Genomic DNA, 20,057 nt, shown 5'->3' with positions numbered 1-20,057 from the left:
TAAATGTAAGACTGGACACTATAAAACTCTTAGAGGAAAACATAGGAAGAACACTCTTTGACATAAATCACAGCAAGATCTTTTTTGACCCACCTCCTAGAGTGATGGAAATAAAAATAAAAATAAACAAATGGGACCTAATGAAATTTAAAAGCCTTTGCACAGCAAAGGAAACCATAAACAAGATGAAAAGACAACCCTCAGAATGGGAGAAAATATTTGCAAACGAATCAACGGACAAAGAATTAATCTCCAAAATATATAAACAGCACATGCAGCTCAACATTAAAAAAACAAACGACCCAATCAAAAAATAGGCAGAAGACCTAAATAGACATTTCTCCAAAGAAGACATACAGATGGCCAAGAGGCACATGAAAAGCTGCTCAACATCACTAATCATTAGAGAAATGCAAATCAAAACTACAATGTGGTATCACCTCACACCGGTTAGAATGGGCATCATCAGAAAATCTACAAACAGGGCTTCCCTCGTAGCACAGTGGTTAAGAATCCACCTGCCAATGCAGGAGACACGGGTTCAATCCCTGGTCCATGAAGATCCCACATGCTGCAGAGCAACTAAGCCTGTGCACCACAACTCCTGAGCCTGTACTCTGGAGCCCGTGTGCCACACCTACTGAAGCCCACTCACCTAGGGCCCGTGCTCCACAACAAGAGAAGCCACGACAATGAGAAGCCCAAGCACCGCAACAAAGAGTAGCCCCCGCTCACGGCAGCTAGAGAAAACCCACGCACTGCAATGAGGACCCAATGCAGCCGAAAATAAAAAAATAAATTAATTAATTTAAAAAAAAAGAAAATCTACAAACAACAAATACCTAGAGACCTAGAGACTGTCATACAGAGTGAAGTGAATCAGAAAGAGAAAAACAAATATTGTATATTAATGCATATATGTGGAATCTAGAATAATGGTACAGATGAACAGGTCTGCAAGGCAGAAATAGAGACACAGATGTAGAGAACAAATGTATGGACACCAAGGGGGGAAAGCGGGGAGGGGGAGGTGGTGGTGGGATGAATTGGGAGATTGGGATTGACATGTATACACTAATATGTATAAAATTGGTAACTAATAAGAACCTGCTGTATAAAAAATAATAAATAAAATAAAGTACACATCAAAAATAAATAAATAAATAAAATACAGAGGTCAGAGGCCTTTCTGGAGAAACTGAAGGAAAGAACTACCATCCTAATCATCTGGCAAGGACGAGGTAAGGAGTTTTATAGTAACTCCACAACCTTTTGGATATCAATCATGTAAAATAAATATCAACAGTTGAAACAGCAGCATAAGGAAAACAAATTTCACTCATGTGTATCCAGTGTAATTTAAGAGTGTGCCTGGCAGAATAGTAGCAAGATACATGATCTACCTGGAAACCAAGGCTAGAAGATGCTAATTCCAGCTCAGCAAATGAATCATTATTGGACCTTGGGAAAATTAGTTAGCTTGCTTTCTCTGCCTACAAAGGTAAACAGTAATAAGCAGATACTTTCATTTATTTTTTAAATTATTTATTTATTTGGCTGCGCCAGGTCTTAGTTGTGGCATGTGGGATCTAGTTCCCTGACCAGGAATCGAACCTGGGCTCCCTGCATTGGGAATGTGGAGTCTTAACCACTAGACCACCAGGGAAGTCCCTAAGCAGATACTTTTAGAATAAATCTTTGAAATCTGAGAAAGAGGACTTCCCTGGTGGCGCAGTGGTTAAGAATCCGCCTGCCAATGCAGGGGACAAGGGTTCGATCCCTGGTCTGGGAAGATCTCACCTGCTGTGGAGCAACTAAGCCCATGAGCCACAACTACTGAGCCTGTGTGCCACAACTACTGAAGCCCACATGCCTAGAAGCCCGTGCTCTGCAACAAGAGAAGCCACCACAATGAGAAGCCCATGCACTGCAATGAAGAGTAGCTCCTGTTTGCTGCAACTACAGAAAGCCCACACACAGCAACGAAGACCCAACACAACCAAAAAATAAATAAATTTTAAAAATTAAAAGAAAATCTGAGAAAGAAGGGGACAGGGAGGAGAGAAAGAGAGAGGAGACAGAGATGGAGAGAAAATGGACAGGGAGAAAGTTGCAAGAGTGAAAAGATGCTGAATTCTGGGCTATACTAAAAGCGATAAGCATAGAGCCTAAGAAACAAAAAATTATATTAATAATACAAGTAAATCAATCATGATTATTTGTTTATACTTATGACAAACAAATGTTCTGTTGGCTGTAGAGCTGAAACAACCATCCCTTCTCTCAGGTTTATGTGGTAGATAGAAATCAACTTAACATTCCATTTAATCCAACAAATACTTATTAAGCCTGGTTTCTGTGTCAAAATGTGATAGTAAACAAGACAGACATGGTTCCTGCTTCACTAAGCTGATGAGACAGACAAAAGTGAATATAATAACTACAACTCACAGATAAGTGCTATGAAGAAAGTGAGGAAATGAGCCATTATTATATCACAGGGATATCAGAGACAAGAATGTCCCAGGGCTTCCCTGGTGGCGCAGTGGTTGAGAGTCCGCCTGCCGATGCAGGGGACACGGGTTTGTGCCCCGGCCCGGGAAGATCCCACATGCCGCGGAGTGGCTAGGCCCGTGAGCCATGGCCGCTGAGCCTGTGCGTCTGCAGCCTGTGCTCCACAATGGGAGAGGCCACAACAGTGAGAGGCCCACGTACCGCAAAAAAAAAAAAAGAATGTTCCAGAAAGGGAGAACAACAAGTGCAAAGGCCCTGAGACTAGACTCATTTAGCACATGTCAGTCAGTGGGCTGGGATGGAAAATTTGAAAGAGCAATTCACAGAAAATGGAGATGGAAAGAAAGCAAGAGACCAGGCCCAGCGATGTCTCCTCCTAGGCCATGGCAAGGACTTGGGATTTGACACTGGAGAAATGGGAAGTCTGGGACTGACAAAGCTACACAGCTGGTAGATGTATTTTAGTGCCCTTTACCTTACAGCCCATGATTTTATTTTTTTTTAATGAAAGGTTTATTCAGGGAGATACACACTCCATAGACAGAATGTGGGCCATCTCAGAAGGTGAGAGGCCCCAAGGTGTGGGGGTGGTTACTTTTCATAGGCTGGGTAATTTCATAGGCTAATGAGTGGGAGGATTATTCCAACAATTTTGGGAAAGGGGCAGAGATTTCTAGGAACTGGGCCACAGCCCACTTATTGGCCTTTTATGGTCAGCCTCGGAACTGCCATGGCCCCTGTGGGTGTGTCATTTAGCTTGCTGATGTATTACAATGAGGGTATACTGAGGCTCAAGGTCTAGTGGAAATCAACTTGTCCACCATCGTGGACCTAGAGCCCATGGTTTTAAATGGCAAGTTTTATTTTCTACCACAGAACCACTCAGAGTGGGAGACACATGGGTTGGACTGATTGGGTTTTAGGTTTTCATATTTTAAATTATTTTTATTAAAAAACTGTCATTCATGGAACACAACGCAAATGTTACCAAAGGTCTTCCAGTGCAGAGTAAGACTCCTTCCCACCTCTGATCACATGATCCCAGCCACCCACCTCCCCACCCCTCCCACAAGTCTCTTCCATGGCCTTAAGGGAGTTGGGTTTTAAGACAACATTCATTCACCAGTATTTATTGAGAGTCTACTCTTTGCCGGGGCTGTGTTAGGTACTGGAGACCTAATAGACTGAGATGGAATCTCTGACCTCTCAAAGCCTATTGTCTAAAATAGTGGTCCCCAACCTTTTTGGCACCAGGGACCAATTTCATGGAAGACAATTTTTCCACGGATGGGGTGGGGGGTGGGGAATTGTTCAGAGCAATGGAGAGCAATGGGGAGTGGCAGACAAAGCTTCGCTCCCTAGCCCACCGCTCATCTCCTGCTGTGCGGCCTGGTTCCTGGACCACTACAGGTCCGAGGCCTGGGGGTTGGGGACCCCTGGTCTAAAAGACATGGGAAAGGTCTTAAGGTTTCATTCACAAATATAAGGCAAAGTCAGGCTTCAAAGTAAATGAGAAAGATTTTCAATTCCAAAATACTCACATTCTCTTTAATATATCTTAAGAACTGTATAGGGCATCAAAGTCAACATTAACATGTTTGGGGCCATGCAAACATGCATTTCGAAGCAATTTTCTATTCTGAATATGAAAACTCCCTAAAATAACTTGGTGTTCTTCACTAGTCTAGCCCTGTTCAATCAAAAATATATATTTAATAAATAAAAAAGGAAATGTCCTAGATTATTTCAGGAAATCTACATAAGAAAAGAACGAATGAATAAGGCACAAGAATGTAATGTACAGCATGGTAACTACAGGTAATACTGTATTGCGTATTTGAAAGTAGCTAAGAGAGTGGATCTTGAAAGTTGTCATCATGAGAAAAAAAATGTGTAACTATGTGTGGTGATGGATGTTAACTGGACTATTGTGGTGATCATTTTACAATCTATACAAATATCAAATCATTATGTTGCACACCTGAAACTAATATAATGTTATAGGTCAACTCTACCTCAATTAAAAAATAAGAATTAAAAACACCTAAATTCTGTTTCAGGTGTGCCTTTGAATTCTGTACCAAGGGAATGTATTACTTATTCAAAAAATACAATTTAAAAAAACTTAGGGTACAGATTGTTTAAATGTTCCCTTGAAAGTAGGTGGGGGGGAGGGATAGTCAAGGAGTTTGGGATTGACATATACACACTGCCATATTTAAAATGGATAACCAACAAGGACCTACTGTAGAGCACAGGGAACTCTGTTCAATATTCTGTAACAACCTAAATGGGAAAAGAATTTGATAAAGAATAGATACATATATATGTATACCTGAGTCACTTTGTTGTACACCTGAAACTAACACAAAATTGTTAATCAACTATACTCCAATATAAAATAAAAAGTTAAAAAAAAAGAAAAGTAGGTAGAGGGGATGTAGGGCTCTGCCTCCACTATGAAGAAAGGCAGCCATAGTGTGGATAAAAGGACCCTGGGTTAGCAGGCAGTAGTAGTCCCTGGATTCTAATACCAGATCCCCCCTGACTAGTGTGGAACAACTAGCCAGTGATTTCTCCACCCAGCTTCAATTAAATCAACCAGCAAATGAGGATGAACACTTTTCTACCATTAGACTGTGAGATGAAAGGAAGCCCTTGCCTTTCTTCTCTGATGAATTCCTACTCATCCCTGAAACACTAATTCAAACATCATCTCCTCCATGAAGGCTTCCTATACTTTCCTGACCAGATGAAGTTAGTGGCTCCATCCTCTGGGTTTCAAGTGAAAGGTCTCTAGCATTGCCCCTACTTCTTTCAGTTTCTCCCAGAGCTAGAAAGTTGTCTTTGAAGCTTCCAGGGGGCTACCCTTTCACAATTAGGAGTTCAATAAATACTTGCTTAATGAACGGTAAATGAATAATGATACATGTTTCCTTGTCTGCATTTGTATATGTAACGTGATTCTGCAAAGAATGTAAGACATGAAGTATCTTTCCATTAACAAATGGCCTTGGGATGTAAAATCATCAACAATACAACTACTATCCTTTTTCTTTTTTTTTTTTTTTTCTGTCAAAAATTTTCCATTCCATTGGGGTATCTTTTCTATAAGAAAATGTTTTTTAACAAGTCGGCGGTGGGGCAGAGCTCCCTATACCTTACAAGCCTTGTTTTCCTCTTCAGCTAGTACCTGGCCCTTTAAAATGCCTTAAAATGCTCAACAGATGTTTGCTAAAAGAATGAGTTATTGTTTTAAAGCTTTAAACGATCCAAGACAAACTCAAGCCTTCACGGGCTCTTTCCAAGACTGGATAGAAATATTTTCGTGGGATTCACACGAGGAAAATAAGTAAACGTGGATAATAAAAGACACTCCTGTATAGCTACAGGCGGGTTAGTTTGGCTTTTATCAAAATTTTCCTTCATAAAAACACGAAGAGAGCCGAGATCTGAGGTAATTTTCGGGGTTCCCTCCCTCCTTCCTGTCCGCTTCTCTGTGCTTTCTAAACTCACGGTGGAGCACTGCCTTGCCACAGCGAGGTTTCCATTCTGCGGCCCTGGGAGCCTAGTCCGGCAGGAACGCTGGAGAAAGCTCCCGAGCAGCCTTGATCCGGGCGCCGGGACCTTTCAGCCAGCGGAAAAGAAGCAACTGAGTCCCGTCCTACCAGCTCGGCTACGCGGCGGCATACGCCAACCCGGACGGTAGGTCCACTGGGACCTGACGACACTGGGACCCAGCGCCCCGGGCGTGGGCGCAGCGGAGCATAATAGCTGACGTACCGCCTCGCCGCGAGGCCCGGCTGAGAGGCGGAAGATGAGGGTGCTGACGCAGCTGGGGGAACTTTGGCTCCATGGCACCTTCCTGTCCGCGACTCCGCCCCCGCCATAGGGGCTAGGTTCCGGAATTCAAGATGGAGTCGCTGAGTCGAGCTGGGCAAGAGATGAGCCTAGCGGCCTTGAAGCAACACGACCCCTACATCACCAGCATCGCAGACCTCACGGGCCAGGTCGCACTGTACACCTTCTGCCCCAAGGCCAACCAGTGGGTGAGTGCAGCCAGGCCGTTGAAGTCGCCCGCCCGGCCGCCGCCTCTTAAAGGGGCCGCGCGGACCGTTCTGGGTGGGGGCCGATGAGGGAGGCCACGGCGGCAGGGGCGAGGCCAGGGACTAGAGAAGAGTCCGGCTGGCGCCTGAGGGGTGTCGGCGGAGCCGGAGATGGGGCGAGAGGAGCGAGAGAAGTAGGTCCAAACATCCGGGGGAAAAGCTGATAGAGGGGAGGGTTGGAAGAGGATCAGCCCCATGGGGTCCGGTTCGAGGATGTGGGCGACTTGCCTTTTTTGCAGGTGTGTTAGAGGATATGAGACTGGTGGAGTCATAAAGATGCCTGAAAGATTGTGTTTGAAGCTTTGAGAGTTATTAGATAAAGTATATATACATAATCTATAAAATAAACACTCCTTCTCTCCCCCCAATAGACATAAATAAGGGCTCCCTTCTCAGAGGTCATTTGGATTTAGAGCTTGAAATCCAGTTAGTTTCAATTATTGGAAGAGAGGGGTTGGGGATAAGTCCTGCATTTATCGAACTACACTGTATTTCCAGAGTTTGGAAAAGATTTCAAGGCGCTTAGGAAAATGACTTCCATGTTAATTGGATTACCTTGAAACCTTTGGAAAAGAGACCCTGTGTCTGTTCAGCAATGCTGCTGGTGATATCACCTCTGAATGCACCCATCAGACTAAGTACTTTTTGTCTTTTTTGCACGGGAGAGGATCCGAAAAGTTGCATTCAGTTTGTTCACTGACTTGTTAGCCCGTTTGAAGCTTCGTCCGTTGTTTAAATAACATAATTAGGGAATTTCCTGGCGGTCCAGTGGTTAGGACTCCGCACTTCCGCTTCAGGGTGCCCGGGTTCGATCCCTTGTCGGGGAACTAAGATCCCACAAGCCGTGCAAGTGGCCAAACAAATAAAGGTAACAAAATTTCCCTTAAAAAAAAAATTGAACCTTCTTGATTAACTCATTCAGCTATATAGGCTTTACTTAGGAAATAATCCGTAAATATTTGTTGGATCGAATTAATGATTGACGTTAACGTTTCAGTAAGAATTGAAATCTTTATACTAACAAAACTGAAAGATTATTATCGTAGTATGTCCTTTACAACATAGTGCAGATACATAGGTTATAGTTAATTAGTAATTTTGTGAAAAATCATTTGGCATTTATAAACAGTTAATTCAGATAAAGAGAGTTTTTCAAAGTCATCTTGCTTTACTTTATCTTCTTTCCTTCACCTCCTGTAAGAGAAGGAGGTATGGGAAGCTAAAGAGAACAAAATTATAGATTTTTTTTTTAAGTGTGGCTGTTTTAGACATTGCTTTAGTTTGAATCGTTCTTAATCATTTTTCTTGCTCTACGTATGAATTTTTGTAATATGGGTTGCAGACAAATGGTGAAGATTTGGGGCATGGACTTATTATTTGGGGCATGGACTTAGGCTTTTATTTCTAGTTTGTCACAGACTTCCAATATTTTGGAATTTTAATTGTGTTATTCACCTTTAAATATGAAATACAAGCTATAATAACCTGAACTGAAAAATAAGCTGCCATTATTCATTTGGGTCATGGTACATGGAGTATAACCAAAGTCTCTTCTCTCATTGTTATTTTACAGTGAGTTGTAACTTTGCACAGTGGTTTATTTGGGCGTTTTCTTTCATTGTGAAACCGTTGATTACCAATTTCTTGCACTAATAAAGTTTGAAAGGCAAGAAAAAGCCTCTGAATTTTTAGTAAGGAAAAGTTTCATTATGATGTTTAAGCTAGGGCAATACTCCTGGAAGAAATCAAGATGGTAAATATTTTTTAAAATTATTTTTTCATCCCAGCAAATTCAATTTTATATGGCTGACATTTAAGTTTGCTAAGTTTGTTGATTACCTTAAACCATTTAGGTCCTATCTGGGCTGTGAACTGTAGACTAACGTGTTTCTTTTGCTTTTTTAAAAACATTGTAACTGTGTGGTTTTGTTTGTTTGTTTGTTTTTGCGGTATGCAGGCCTCTCACTGTTGTGGCCTCTCCTGTTGCGGAGCACAGGCTCCGGACGCGCAGGCTCAGCGGCCATGGCTTATGGGCCCAGCCGCTCCGCGGCATGTGGGATCTTCCCGGATCGGGGCACGAACCCGTGTCCCCTGCATCGGCAGGCGGACTCTCAACCACTGCGCCACCAGGGAAGCCCCTGTAACTGTGTTTCAAACCTAAATACGCTCTTGTCACAGCAAGTGAAGGATGATGAGTTGTACTTTGTTAATCAAAACATTTACTTTAAGCTAAAAAAAAGTTTTTAATTATTTGTAAGACCTATAAGAATTACACTAAGACAGAGTATAGTTTCAATATTCATGATTCTTTAACACAGTTTTAAAAATAACAAACTAATTGTGTTTGAAAGTAACTCTTAACTAAATTTGCTACAAAATTTGCTACTCATAAAAATATACCAAAATTCCCCAATGATGAAACAAAGTGTCCTATAAGAAAATGTGTTTTTTTTTCCCCTAGTAACTTTGATAAACTTTAAAGGTGAAGAAATTGCTTTATACAGGACCTTGGCTTTAAAATTAAGAAATTTGGCTAAAACATTTTAGTTTTAAAAAGTGAAAGCTAATTCTAGAATTTTTCTCCTTTAAATTTTAAAAAAGGAAAGGGAAATTGCTGCAGATACAGGCGTGTTGCTAGATAGAACATTGCATATCAGTTAATACACATCAATAGAATAGAAAGGATACAAAAGAAACTGGTAATAGTAGTCTGTGGAGAAGACCTACTTGACCTGTTCAAAGTGATTAATTTTAAAATAAATAAGTTGATCTTAAACATGAAGTATCTCTTCTCCATTGGGACTACTTGGGGTTAGATTATGGGAAAAAAAACTAATCATCTCATTGTCTATTATAGGAGAAGACTGATATAGAAGGGACCTTATTTGTATATCGAAGGTAAGCTTTTTTAAAAAGTTTTTTTTTAATTTTTTTTTTTTTTTTAAATTTGATGGTGAATGGTGTCATATGGAGTGATTCAACCCTATTGTATATTTGTCTTTGGGGCCTTCCTGCTTGACCCTTCAAGTATTCATCCATCCCTTGCTGTGAGATCCTTACCAAGTAATGTCCTTTCTTTGACACTTCCTGTGATTCAGAATCAAACAGAACTAGAATTTATTTAGGAAATAAATTCTAGCAAAATGGAAAACATTTTCTAGTAATGAATGAGTCTAAAGCAGTTGCCTTTCTCCCTCCCCCCATATTAAGAAAAATAGAATACATTGAGAAAAATAGTTGAGAAAAAGAGAATAGATGGACTAGCTGTTGTGTGATTACTAAACAAAAAGTTATCTTCTAAGACTCTGGTTCTGTCCCCTTTCCATCTACCCACAAAAGTTTTGGATTTTGTCAGTGTTTGTAGTAATATGTATTTTTAGTTTGAGAGTCCTTTAGAAAGCCTAGATTATTCATAATTGCACATTTTTTATTTTTAACTTTTCTGAGAATTATTGTCTTAAAACATGATTTTTAAAAAAATGATTGGTTTGTAAATGCAGCTTGTGTTTTGTTCGGCAACTTTCTTGGCCTAAAGGCAGCTGACAGGGTATGTTAGTCATTGGAGTTCCTTGTTTTCCTGGATCCCTCTTAGGTCTTGCTCTGACTGAGGTAGGTTCCTTCCTTTGGTTTCTAAAGCTTAGGGAACTCAGCAGGAGTTATTACTGATACCTGGTTCTTTTCCTGTGTGTGTGTATTGTGAGTTATCTTTTATGATTGCTTTTCTCCATTTCTCCACTGATGGTTATTAACAAGAATTTGTCAAATATTCTTCTAAATTTTGCTGTACAACTTTGAGATCTTGTCTAAAAATACTGATCTTTTTCTTCCTTTAAATGTATATGCTTTGATGTTACTTTTTATTTTTTGACATTTTGTTTGCTGTTATTCATCTTTCTCCTTTAAAAAAAAACACTTTACCCTTCACCTACTTCATTAGTCTTCATTACCAATATAAATGTCTAGAAGCTCTTCAACTGTTGTTAGAATGTTGGTACTTGGAAAGTGCTTTGCTGGCCTTATTGTTACAGTAGAGTACAGATCCACCGGTTATAGAAGATGAAATTTAGTTTAGTGAGCGACTTGATTTGATGAAATTTATGGAGGCTTACACAGTATTGATTGTAATAAAAGGAGACCAGAGAAACTCTATTTGGGAAATGTGAGAACATCTTATATACTTTGGATAAATATATACCAGGATGTCAGAATGTCAATTTGGAGAGACCTTAGTATAAAAGAAGGCTGGATTTGGAATCAGAAAACCTAAAGGATTCAGTGAAACAAGTGTATACAGAGAAACAAGTGAGAAACCGTAAAGTGTTGTATACAAGTGAGAAATATCTAAAGGATCGTATGCTGAATCATCCTGATAAGAGAACCAAGGGTGTTTCTTATTGTAGGATTCGAAGCATTTTCTTTGTAACTCAGGTTTTTCCATAGTTCTCACATTTGATGTAAGAAAAATCATTGTAATGGTGGGCAATAATTATAACCAATCCTGCAACATATTTAAAATAAATTATATTTTTATTGAGCATATGTTTATTAAACATATACTATATGTCTGTCTTGGGACATACCTAAAAAAATGACAACCCTATTTTCATGGAATTTACAGTTTAGTGGAGGACAATAAATACAAAAAATAATAAGTGGTATGGAAAAAGAGAGAAGAGGATTAGAGATATTGAGTTTGGGAGCATTAAAAAGGGTAGTTCTCTAGTAGGCCTCAATGAGAACAGGACAGTTTACCAAAGGCTTGTGGGAAATGGGATAACTCTAGATTCTAGGCCAGTGGCCCAGGCAGAGGTCTTTAGGTGGAAACATACCTGTAGGAAGAATGGCAAGGAGCCCAGTGTGGCTGGAGCAGGAGGAACAGGGAAGAGGCATAGGAGATGAAGTCAAGGGGGTGCACATCACCTGAGGCCTTGGTGGCCTTAGACAGGACCTTGGTCTTTACTCTGATGGACCGAGAAAGCTTCTGAGAGGGGGAGGGGTATGATCTGACTTAGATTTTTTTGTTTACAATTTTAAATGCCAATAATACTATATAATGCAATATTGTATTCATTCTTTAAAATGGAAGTAAAGAGGTAGATAACATTTCTGCAAATGAACAATGACAACAGATTTTTTTTTTCTTCTATTAAATCTAAGGTCAGCTTCACCTTACCATGGTTTTACCATTGTGAATCGACTGAATATGCACAATCTAGTTGAACCAGTGAATAAAGACTTGGAATTTCAGCTCCATGAACCATTTCTACTATATAGAAATGCAAGCTGTGAGTATCTATCTGTTAATTACAGTGCATATGTTTGCAGTTAAAATTGAGTGACTTCAGTTTCTGTCAGCACGTTATTCTTGGAAATTAAAGGTACAATAAAAAATATGGTCTATACTCTTGTGGTTATAAATGAGTCTCTTAGTAAGATCAGAGCTTTTAAATTGGGCTTCTAAAATTGAAACACTCTTTTGTATACAGTAACTTATTACATTATTTTAGTTAACTATACTATTCCATATAATAGCATTACATTATATTCCTATTGTTTGTTCTCTGAAAATAAGTTTCACCCTTTGTTTTTGTTGTAACATGTATTATTGGCTGCCCATGCCCCTGAGCAACAGAACTTAGTTTAAGAGACACAGGACAGATACTGATATTTCTGTCCACAAAGAAAGTACTATCTTTGCCCTGATTGTGGTATTTTTCGATCTGTTTATTTAGTTGAGTATCTGTTGGGTAAAAGTGCAGGGCCAAGAGCTATTGTACTTTAATGTTAATAATATAATAACCTATGGGGTAGGCAGGCAGTTAAGTCAGCTGAGACTCTGAGGTGAGTGGCGGCTATTCAGTTGAAGAGCGAGGATTGTAACCCTTTTTTCTGCTTCCTAGTCCAGGGTTCTTTCAGGCATTTTATAGACTCTAAAAATGGTTGGGTGTGGTCAGCAAAGCTAGAGTGGCCCTTTCAAGAAGGAAAGCACTAAAAAGTATACCTGGTTCCTGTACTTCAGCATGGGTATTGAAAGTATGAGTGTTTGAGGAAAGAAGATGGGCGATTTGTTTGGCATTGATGGTAGAGATATCAAAACTGGTTACGGTGGTAAGGTGATTGTGCTGTAACCATAATCTAAGGAGATTGCTGGAGATAAATTTGCTCCTTAAGTAAAAGTTTGAATTTCACTTGACTGGGAGGTAACTGGTATTGGGGGAATGTCTTCAGTATAAAATGTAAAAAACTACTAGAAATTATGCATCTTTTCATTCCCTGAATGAGAAATGACAAGGTCTGTGTTGAAGCTAGAAACCCCAAATTCTTCTCTGTAGCTCACTTTTTTTTTTTTTTTTTTTTTTTTTTTGTAGCTCACTTTTAAGTGAAATAAAATCTGTCTCTTGACTTTTCAGTAAACTATTTGTCCAGATAATTACCTCTCTTAGATGGTTTGAATGGATTTATTTAAACTAATGTCACAGTAGAATTACTTCAAATAGCTGTTTTCTTTATGCTGACCATTCTGTTAAAGGGGAAATTCTGCAAAGTAACACAGATCTAATTTTTTTTTTAAGGAAAATTGGTTTAATTCTGCTTTTTATTACCTGAAAGTTTAATCTAGCTATTGCCTCTAAGAAAAGTTTGATTGGTAAAGTAGTCAGTAGGGGAAATTATCAGAGGCCCATGGACTTGATTACCATTTAGCATAAGCCTGAAGTGAATCTCATTATATTTCTTTAACAAGTAAAGTTTCCTGTGAAGTTGAAAGTGCAAGATAACACAAATATAAGTGAACCATGATTAACCAAAATTTTTTTTAATTAATTTTTATTGGAGTATAGTTGATTCACAGTGTTGTGTTGATAAAACAAAATTTAATCGGAGCCTAAAATATCTGGAAATATTTCTATAGTCCATGTGTGGAAGAAATGAAAGCAAACTGTAAAAAAAACAAGCTAATGTTAGGTTTTATTTTGTGAAAATCTAGTAAATTTCTCATGTGTTACTTGGGATCAATACTATAGCTTTAACCGCACTATAGTGTCATAGATTGATCTGCTGTAATGATAAGACCTTAAATTGTCAGGAGTGTTTTTTATATTAATTAGAATATTCTTGAGGGAAAAAGTGCACTACTGCTTTTTATTTTAGAAAGATTTTCAACAAGAGGTTGAAACAAAGGTTTCCTTAGTTAAACAGAAGACTCACTTAACCAGGTCATTCCCTTCCTCGGTTAATTGAGGCACTGAATCATCTCAAGGGCCTTACAGTTTCTGATATTGCTAATTAGAAATTCAAGAGCACATCAGTTTGCTTTCAGACCAGAGAAAAGCCTGAAAAGGTCAAGCACAATACTGTGGATATATTAGAAACAGTCCAGAGGAGGAGCTTGGGGAAAGTATTTAAAGGAATAGCTGTATCGGGGAGAAGTGACAAAGGCAGCATAAAGTGATTCTGGGAGTGTTAAGGCCTCTCTTGAGTATATGTTTTGTCTACCTAGTCTTAAAAGTAAAAAGTAGTCTTGTCAGGTCAGCAGGCTATTGAGTTGTTTAGGTATTGTTCTTTAAATAAAAAGTTAATTAGTGTCTGATTGTGTATACAGGTAATTGTACATGATTCTGTAGCTGCTCTTCTGTTGTTTTCTTTTCGAAAATACCACCAAGACACCTGACCCATTTTACTCAAGTTACACCCTCAGATCTAGTTCCACTTAAATCAGTTTTTAGAGTTGAGAGAACATTGAGCTATAACTTTTTCCAGTTCTAAATTGTTTGTTTTGCTTTATATATATTTTTTGAGTGGTTTTTCTTGTTTGTTTGCTTTGGCCATTCTTTGCGGCTTGTGGGATCTTAGTTCCCCGACCAGGGATTGAATCCCGGCCCACAGCAGTGAAAGCGCAGAGTCCTAACCACTGGACCACCAGGGAATTCTCTAGGTTTTCTTTATACACTCCCCACACACCCTAGCCCCACCACCCCAAGAGAAAGGTAAAATCTTACAGAGGAAATGCTTATGCCTTCCAGAAGCTTAGCTTTGGTGGTTCTCTTGAACCTTTTGGAAGCAGTATGTTTTTGTATACTGTGCAAGGACTTTGGGCAGCCACAAGACTCCAATGAGGGTTGTGGATACTGCAGATTCTGTAGTTATTAAGCAAAAATGATGTTTCCAGCACCTTATTTCTGATTCCCAACTTACAGATGAGGAAACAAGAGTCCCAGAGAAGTTAAGAAATTTGCTCAAGAGTCACAAAGGTTATAAGTGACAGGCAGAAGTCAAATCTAGGTCTGTTGAGCTTCAAAACCAATGTTCTTTCTACTCTGCTACAACAATAACATTACTTCATCAATCCACATTCTAGAGCAGTGCTATCCAACAGAACTCTGTGATGATGGAAAGATTCTATATGGGTACTGTCTCATATAGCAATCGCCAGCCAGCCACATGTGACTGTTGAGCACTTGAAGTGTGGCTGGTGTGACCAAGAAAAAAATTATTTTTAAGTTTATTTAATTTAATCAATCTGCCTTTGAATAGCCATACGAGACCAGTGGCTACCATATTGGACAACAGAGGTCTAAAGCATGGATCCGTGCAGAAACACACCCTTTTGTTATGCCATACCTGAACTGAACAAGCACTTGGGAAGCTTTAGATTAGATTTTTATGCCTCTCATTTAGTAATTCCTTTTTAAAATTTACAAATGATTTCTAGATACAAAGGCTGCAGAAGATATCCCTGAGGGTGGCTTTGCCATGGTAACACTCTTCTGCGTGGAATTTAGTTTGCAGACAAGAATTCTATTCTAGGCTTTGCCATTTTACCAACTGTAACCTTGGATAAATCACTTAAACCACTGATCTGACCTGCTTATCTTAAGAGAGCACCATATATGTAAAGGTTTTTTGTCAGGCACTTACAAATATAAAATATTATAGACTTTGTCTCCATCTTGGACTTAAGCCAAATGATCTTACTAGTGAAAGAATCATAAAGACTTTAATATTATACAGGCTCTCTTATAACCTAGGCCCATAGTGTGCTTCTTTCCATCCCTTCTGATTAGCACCATGACAAGCTGGGAACTCTGTTTACCTTTACAAATATTACATTCAAATGTTGTAAGGGCAATTACTAGACAGCCTGAGGTATGATAAGTTGAATATATATAAATATATGTTAAAGATGAGAAATCTTGGAGGCTACAAATTTTTTAAAACTCATCAGTGGGTCATGGTGTGCTGGAACACACAGCCCCCTCCTGGCTAAAATTTTGTAGGATAATGTAATGCTGTTTTAATCTGTGGACACATCTCCCTTAAAAACAGTTACGATAGTTTTCATTTTATCTGTGATTAGTTGAAAAATCATAATTCTTTTGCTGTGTAAACATATGCATTACTACCAATCTGCTGATCTTCTGTTTTCATTTGTGAACAGAATCCATTTTGCTAACTGGATTATAAAACCATTCTTGCGAACTCTGAATTTCGAGGAGTTATGGCATAGGCACATCAAAGAAAAACTCCTGTCCAGCAATATGATGTCAGAAAATCTTCCTCCTATAAACACTTAGAAATGCTGTATAAAATATTAAATGCATAGTATAGCCTGAAAGGGAATGGGGGCATTTTAATGGGTCAGCATCAAAGTGAAAACTGAAAGCCAAAGTGGGAAGCTTGTGTGCTGACACCAGCTGCCAGCTGGTTAAAGGGTTCTTGGGGATAGGGAACGTTCCTTAACATAAGGACCCCATTATAATTACATGGGATCAGGAGACAAGACCTTGACCCCTCACGAGGTGGCTCATTGGAGCTGAGACGTGCATACCAACGTTCACCCAGGTGCCCTAATGAGTTATATATTAATAAATTAGAAGGATATCAGACATATCCCCACGAACCTAGGGGGATGACAGGCAAGCTAATCTACCTCAGTCTAGGCTATGAGTTAGAGGGAAAATGTCTCCCCTGAAAATTGTAACCATGAGCTCTCTCATGCAGATTTGAGATTCAAGTTATATCATTCATTTGGTGTAATTTCTTACCCAGGCCAAAAAATTAACATAAAATTGATCATCAACTGTTGAGTACTCTAGAACATCTGGCAAAAGCAAATACAAAACTTTTCTGGAGAGAAATATTCTTAATCCAGATTGCCCAGGCATCTTATTGACAAGCCTCGTGGTCCAAAATTACTATATATACAAAGAAATAATTCAGTCAGTAAAAGTTACGATAAAACAAACAGCCAACCCTTCGCAGAAACTTTGGGTAATGAAATGATCAGATAGAGACTTTAATGGATATGAATATCCGATGTAGATTATAAAATAAAATGATAGGTAGATTTGAAAAATAACCAAGTAAAACTTCTAGAAATTAAAATTTTAGTTATTGAAATAAACTCTCTACCTGGACTCAACAGTGAATTTATAACAACTGAAAAGAGAATTGGGGAACTGGAAGAGACATCTGAGAAAATTATCCAGGATGCATTCCAGAAAGGGAAAAAATGGAAAATTTGAAAGAGAGGATAGGATAGGAAAGTCTTAGAAAGTTTAACATACGACAGAGAAGAATTTCAGAATGATAAAATATATAGAGAGGTAATATTTGAAGAGATTATGACTGAGAATTTTCCAGAATCCATGAAAGACAGAAGTCTCAGATTTAGGCAGTGAAATAAGGCCCCAAAGTAAATAGAGATAAATACACAACTGGACAGATGGTAAAACATCAAAGGCAAAGACAGAAGCAACCAAGCTTGAGATTGATTATTTACAAAGAGCACCAGTTTGACAGCATATTTAATTGCAGCTACTGAATTTGAAAGACAGGGGAATAATATATGCAGAGTACTGAGGAAAAAACAAACAATTCAGTAATTCAAGAGAGCAAAATAAAGACATTTTTCAACAAAAACAGAACTGTTGTCTCCCCAGACCCTTGTTGTATACACTTCCAAAGCAATACTGTCCAGTATGGTAGCCACTAGTCACATGTGGCTATTGAACACTTGAAATGTGCCTAGTACAACTGAGTTTTTAATTGTAAATTAATTCTTAATTTAGTTTAATTAATTTAATTTTACCAGTGCAGTTCTAAAGGCTATAGTTCAGAAATAAGGAAATTGAACACAGAAGTAATGAGATTTAAGCAACAACCATAATGAGCAAAGAAAAGAAGGTACATCAAAATAAGCATTAACTGTATAAAACAATAAAATGACTAGTTTGAGTAGAGGTATTAAAAAGGTGAAGCAGGGCTTCCCTGGTGGCACAATGGTTGAGAGTCCGCCTGCCGATGCAGGGGACACGAGTTCGTGCCCCGGTCCGGGAAGATCCCACATGCCGTGGAGCGGCTAGGCCCGTGAGCCATGGCCGCTGAGCCTGCATGTCCAGAGCCTGTTCTCCGCTACGGGAGAGGCCACAGCAGTGAGAGGCCCGCATACCGCAAAAAAAAAAAAACCAACCAAAAAAAAAAGTGAAGCAAAAATACTAGACAGCAATAATATAAGATAAAAGCTTTCCAAACATAAAGCATCCCAAGACTGAGAAGAGGGTAAATAAACTGATGAACAACAGACTTTTAAGTCAAGTGATTACCCAAAAGATTCAGGGTAATCACTGCAGAACAAAAAATAGGATGTCTTGATTTTAAGCCAGTATAAGTCAAGATAGGAAAACCATAAATAGAAACCATGGGAAATAGCCCAGTTATAATAAAATGGCAGAAATAAATAAATCAGTATTTAGAACAAATGTTAAGTGAACTGTACTTGCCAGTTAAAAGAGATTCTGAGATTGGATAAAGATACAGAATTTGCCTAAAATGCTGTTTTCAAAAAACTTAAAACTCAAAAACCAGGATAGGTTGAAAGTAAAGGGATAGAATGATATATATTAGGTAACTATTAACCAAACAAGGCTGATGTAACTATGTAAATCACACATGATAGATTCTAAGGTAAGAAACATCATCAGGAATAAAAGTTACCACATAATGACAAAAGGAGTAAATAACCTGCAAGATAAAACAATTCCAGACTGGTATTACCTTGTGTTAATATTTGTCAGAATTACATATCAAATGTTTAAAATCCATAATTATAATGGGAGAGTTAAACAGGCCACCTCAGTAATTGACAGATAAGGCAGATAATTTAATAAGGTTATGGGATATTTAAACAACACAGTTAGGCTTGATCTAATGGACATATAAAGAACCCTGCTTCTAGCAGTTCAAGAATTTGCATTTTTTTCAAGTCTGTATAGAATTTTATAAAAAATACCATATGTAGGCTACCCAGCCACAAAAGTTATAGAGGAAAAAAGAAATCTTTAAGTTGAAGGAAAATATAGATGAGTAGAAATTAATTGCAGAAAGTAGGAATTGCAATAGAACAGTAGAGCAAATCAACAAAACAAAAAACTCTCCCCTATAACTTGATTGATCCAACAACAACAACAAAAAAAGAGTAAGGAGAGGCATAATAGGCAATACTAGTAATAATATATACTGTATATATAGAGCAACTAAATATAGAGAATAAAATAAGAAACCACTGCAAAGAACTTTTTAAAAATAAGAAACCGCTATGAAGAACTTTCTGCCTGTAAGTTTAAAACTTGGATTATATGGACAATTTCCTGGAAAAAACACAGTGTAACAAAACTTAGGAATAAATGGACTCAGTAAAATAACTGGGTCAGTAGTTTAAAATCTCTTCCATCACATCTTAAAAAATGCTGAGAAGAATGTTCTGTCAGGTTCAGTAAATGGTACTAGAGTAGTTCTCCATATAGCAACCGGCCTCTGAAAAAGCGTCCATACGATCTATACATTTCTGATCTTATCACAGGACATTTATCTCCACAGTGAGGAAATTGTGCTTCTATTATCCACTCTTCCTTCAAGCATTTGGTGAGCACCTGCTACAAGAAACATACCTCACTAAGTATGTTTCTCTTAGAAGGTTCTTTTCCCCAAGATCAATGTCAGGGGTGCTTTGATTTCCACTTCTGTGGGTATCAGGGTGAACGTGGCAACCTGGAATCTGTTATTTATATGTATGCGTGTGTGTGTGTGTGTGTGTGTGTGTGTGTGTGCGCGCGCGCGCGCGCGCGCGCCTTAATTATGACATGCCCCAAGGCCATTTTGTAAGGTAGGTTCTGAGCAGTTTTTTTAAATCCAAAATTTGGTATGTGAATCAACAAAAAAGTGAAAGCAAGCAAAACTGGTTTTTCTTTGTTACAGCTAGACAGTTCACAGTATAACCTGGTTAATTGAAAATATTAAGATAAAGGTTTGTGGTACCACTAAGCTCTGTAAAATCGATTCTAGCATTTAATGATTTTCTTTTGCAAAAACTATTTATTTTGTCCTTTACTTTGTTTTTAAACAAACAAGGTGATTATTTAATTCAGATGCACATCTTAA

General features: G+C 38.4%; 1 protein-coding gene across 2 annotated transcripts in view; it reads left to right on the top strand.

The window, feature by feature from the left end:
• Positions 1 to 6,419: 6,419 nt before the first annotated feature.
• DCP1A (decapping mRNA 1A) overlaps positions 6,420 to 20,057 on the top strand; it is a 61,168-nt gene continuing 47,530 nt past the window's right edge. For both annotated transcript variants that reach the window (XR_009520884.1, XM_060022690.1), the window contains exons 1-3: positions 6,420 to 6,563; positions 9,478 to 9,518; positions 11,778 to 11,905. Coding sequence is in view for 1 of the 2 variants with exons in the window: in XM_060022690.1 (XP_059878673.1) it covers positions 6,429 to 6,563; positions 9,478 to 9,518; positions 11,778 to 11,905 (304 nt within the window). In the remaining variant the exon portion in view is untranslated. The remainder of the gene's footprint in view (positions 6,564 to 9,477; positions 9,519 to 11,777; positions 11,906 to 20,057) is intronic.

Source organism: Delphinus delphis, chromosome 10, assembly GCF_949987515.2.
Source record: "Delphinus delphis chromosome 10, mDelDel1.2, whole genome shotgun sequence".
In the NCBI taxonomy this organism is placed as follows: Eukaryota; Metazoa; Chordata; class Mammalia; order Artiodactyla; family Delphinidae; genus Delphinus; species Delphinus delphis.
The sequence above is the reverse complement of the archived record's forward strand: the minus strand, read 5'-3'. Positions and strand labels throughout refer to the sequence as shown.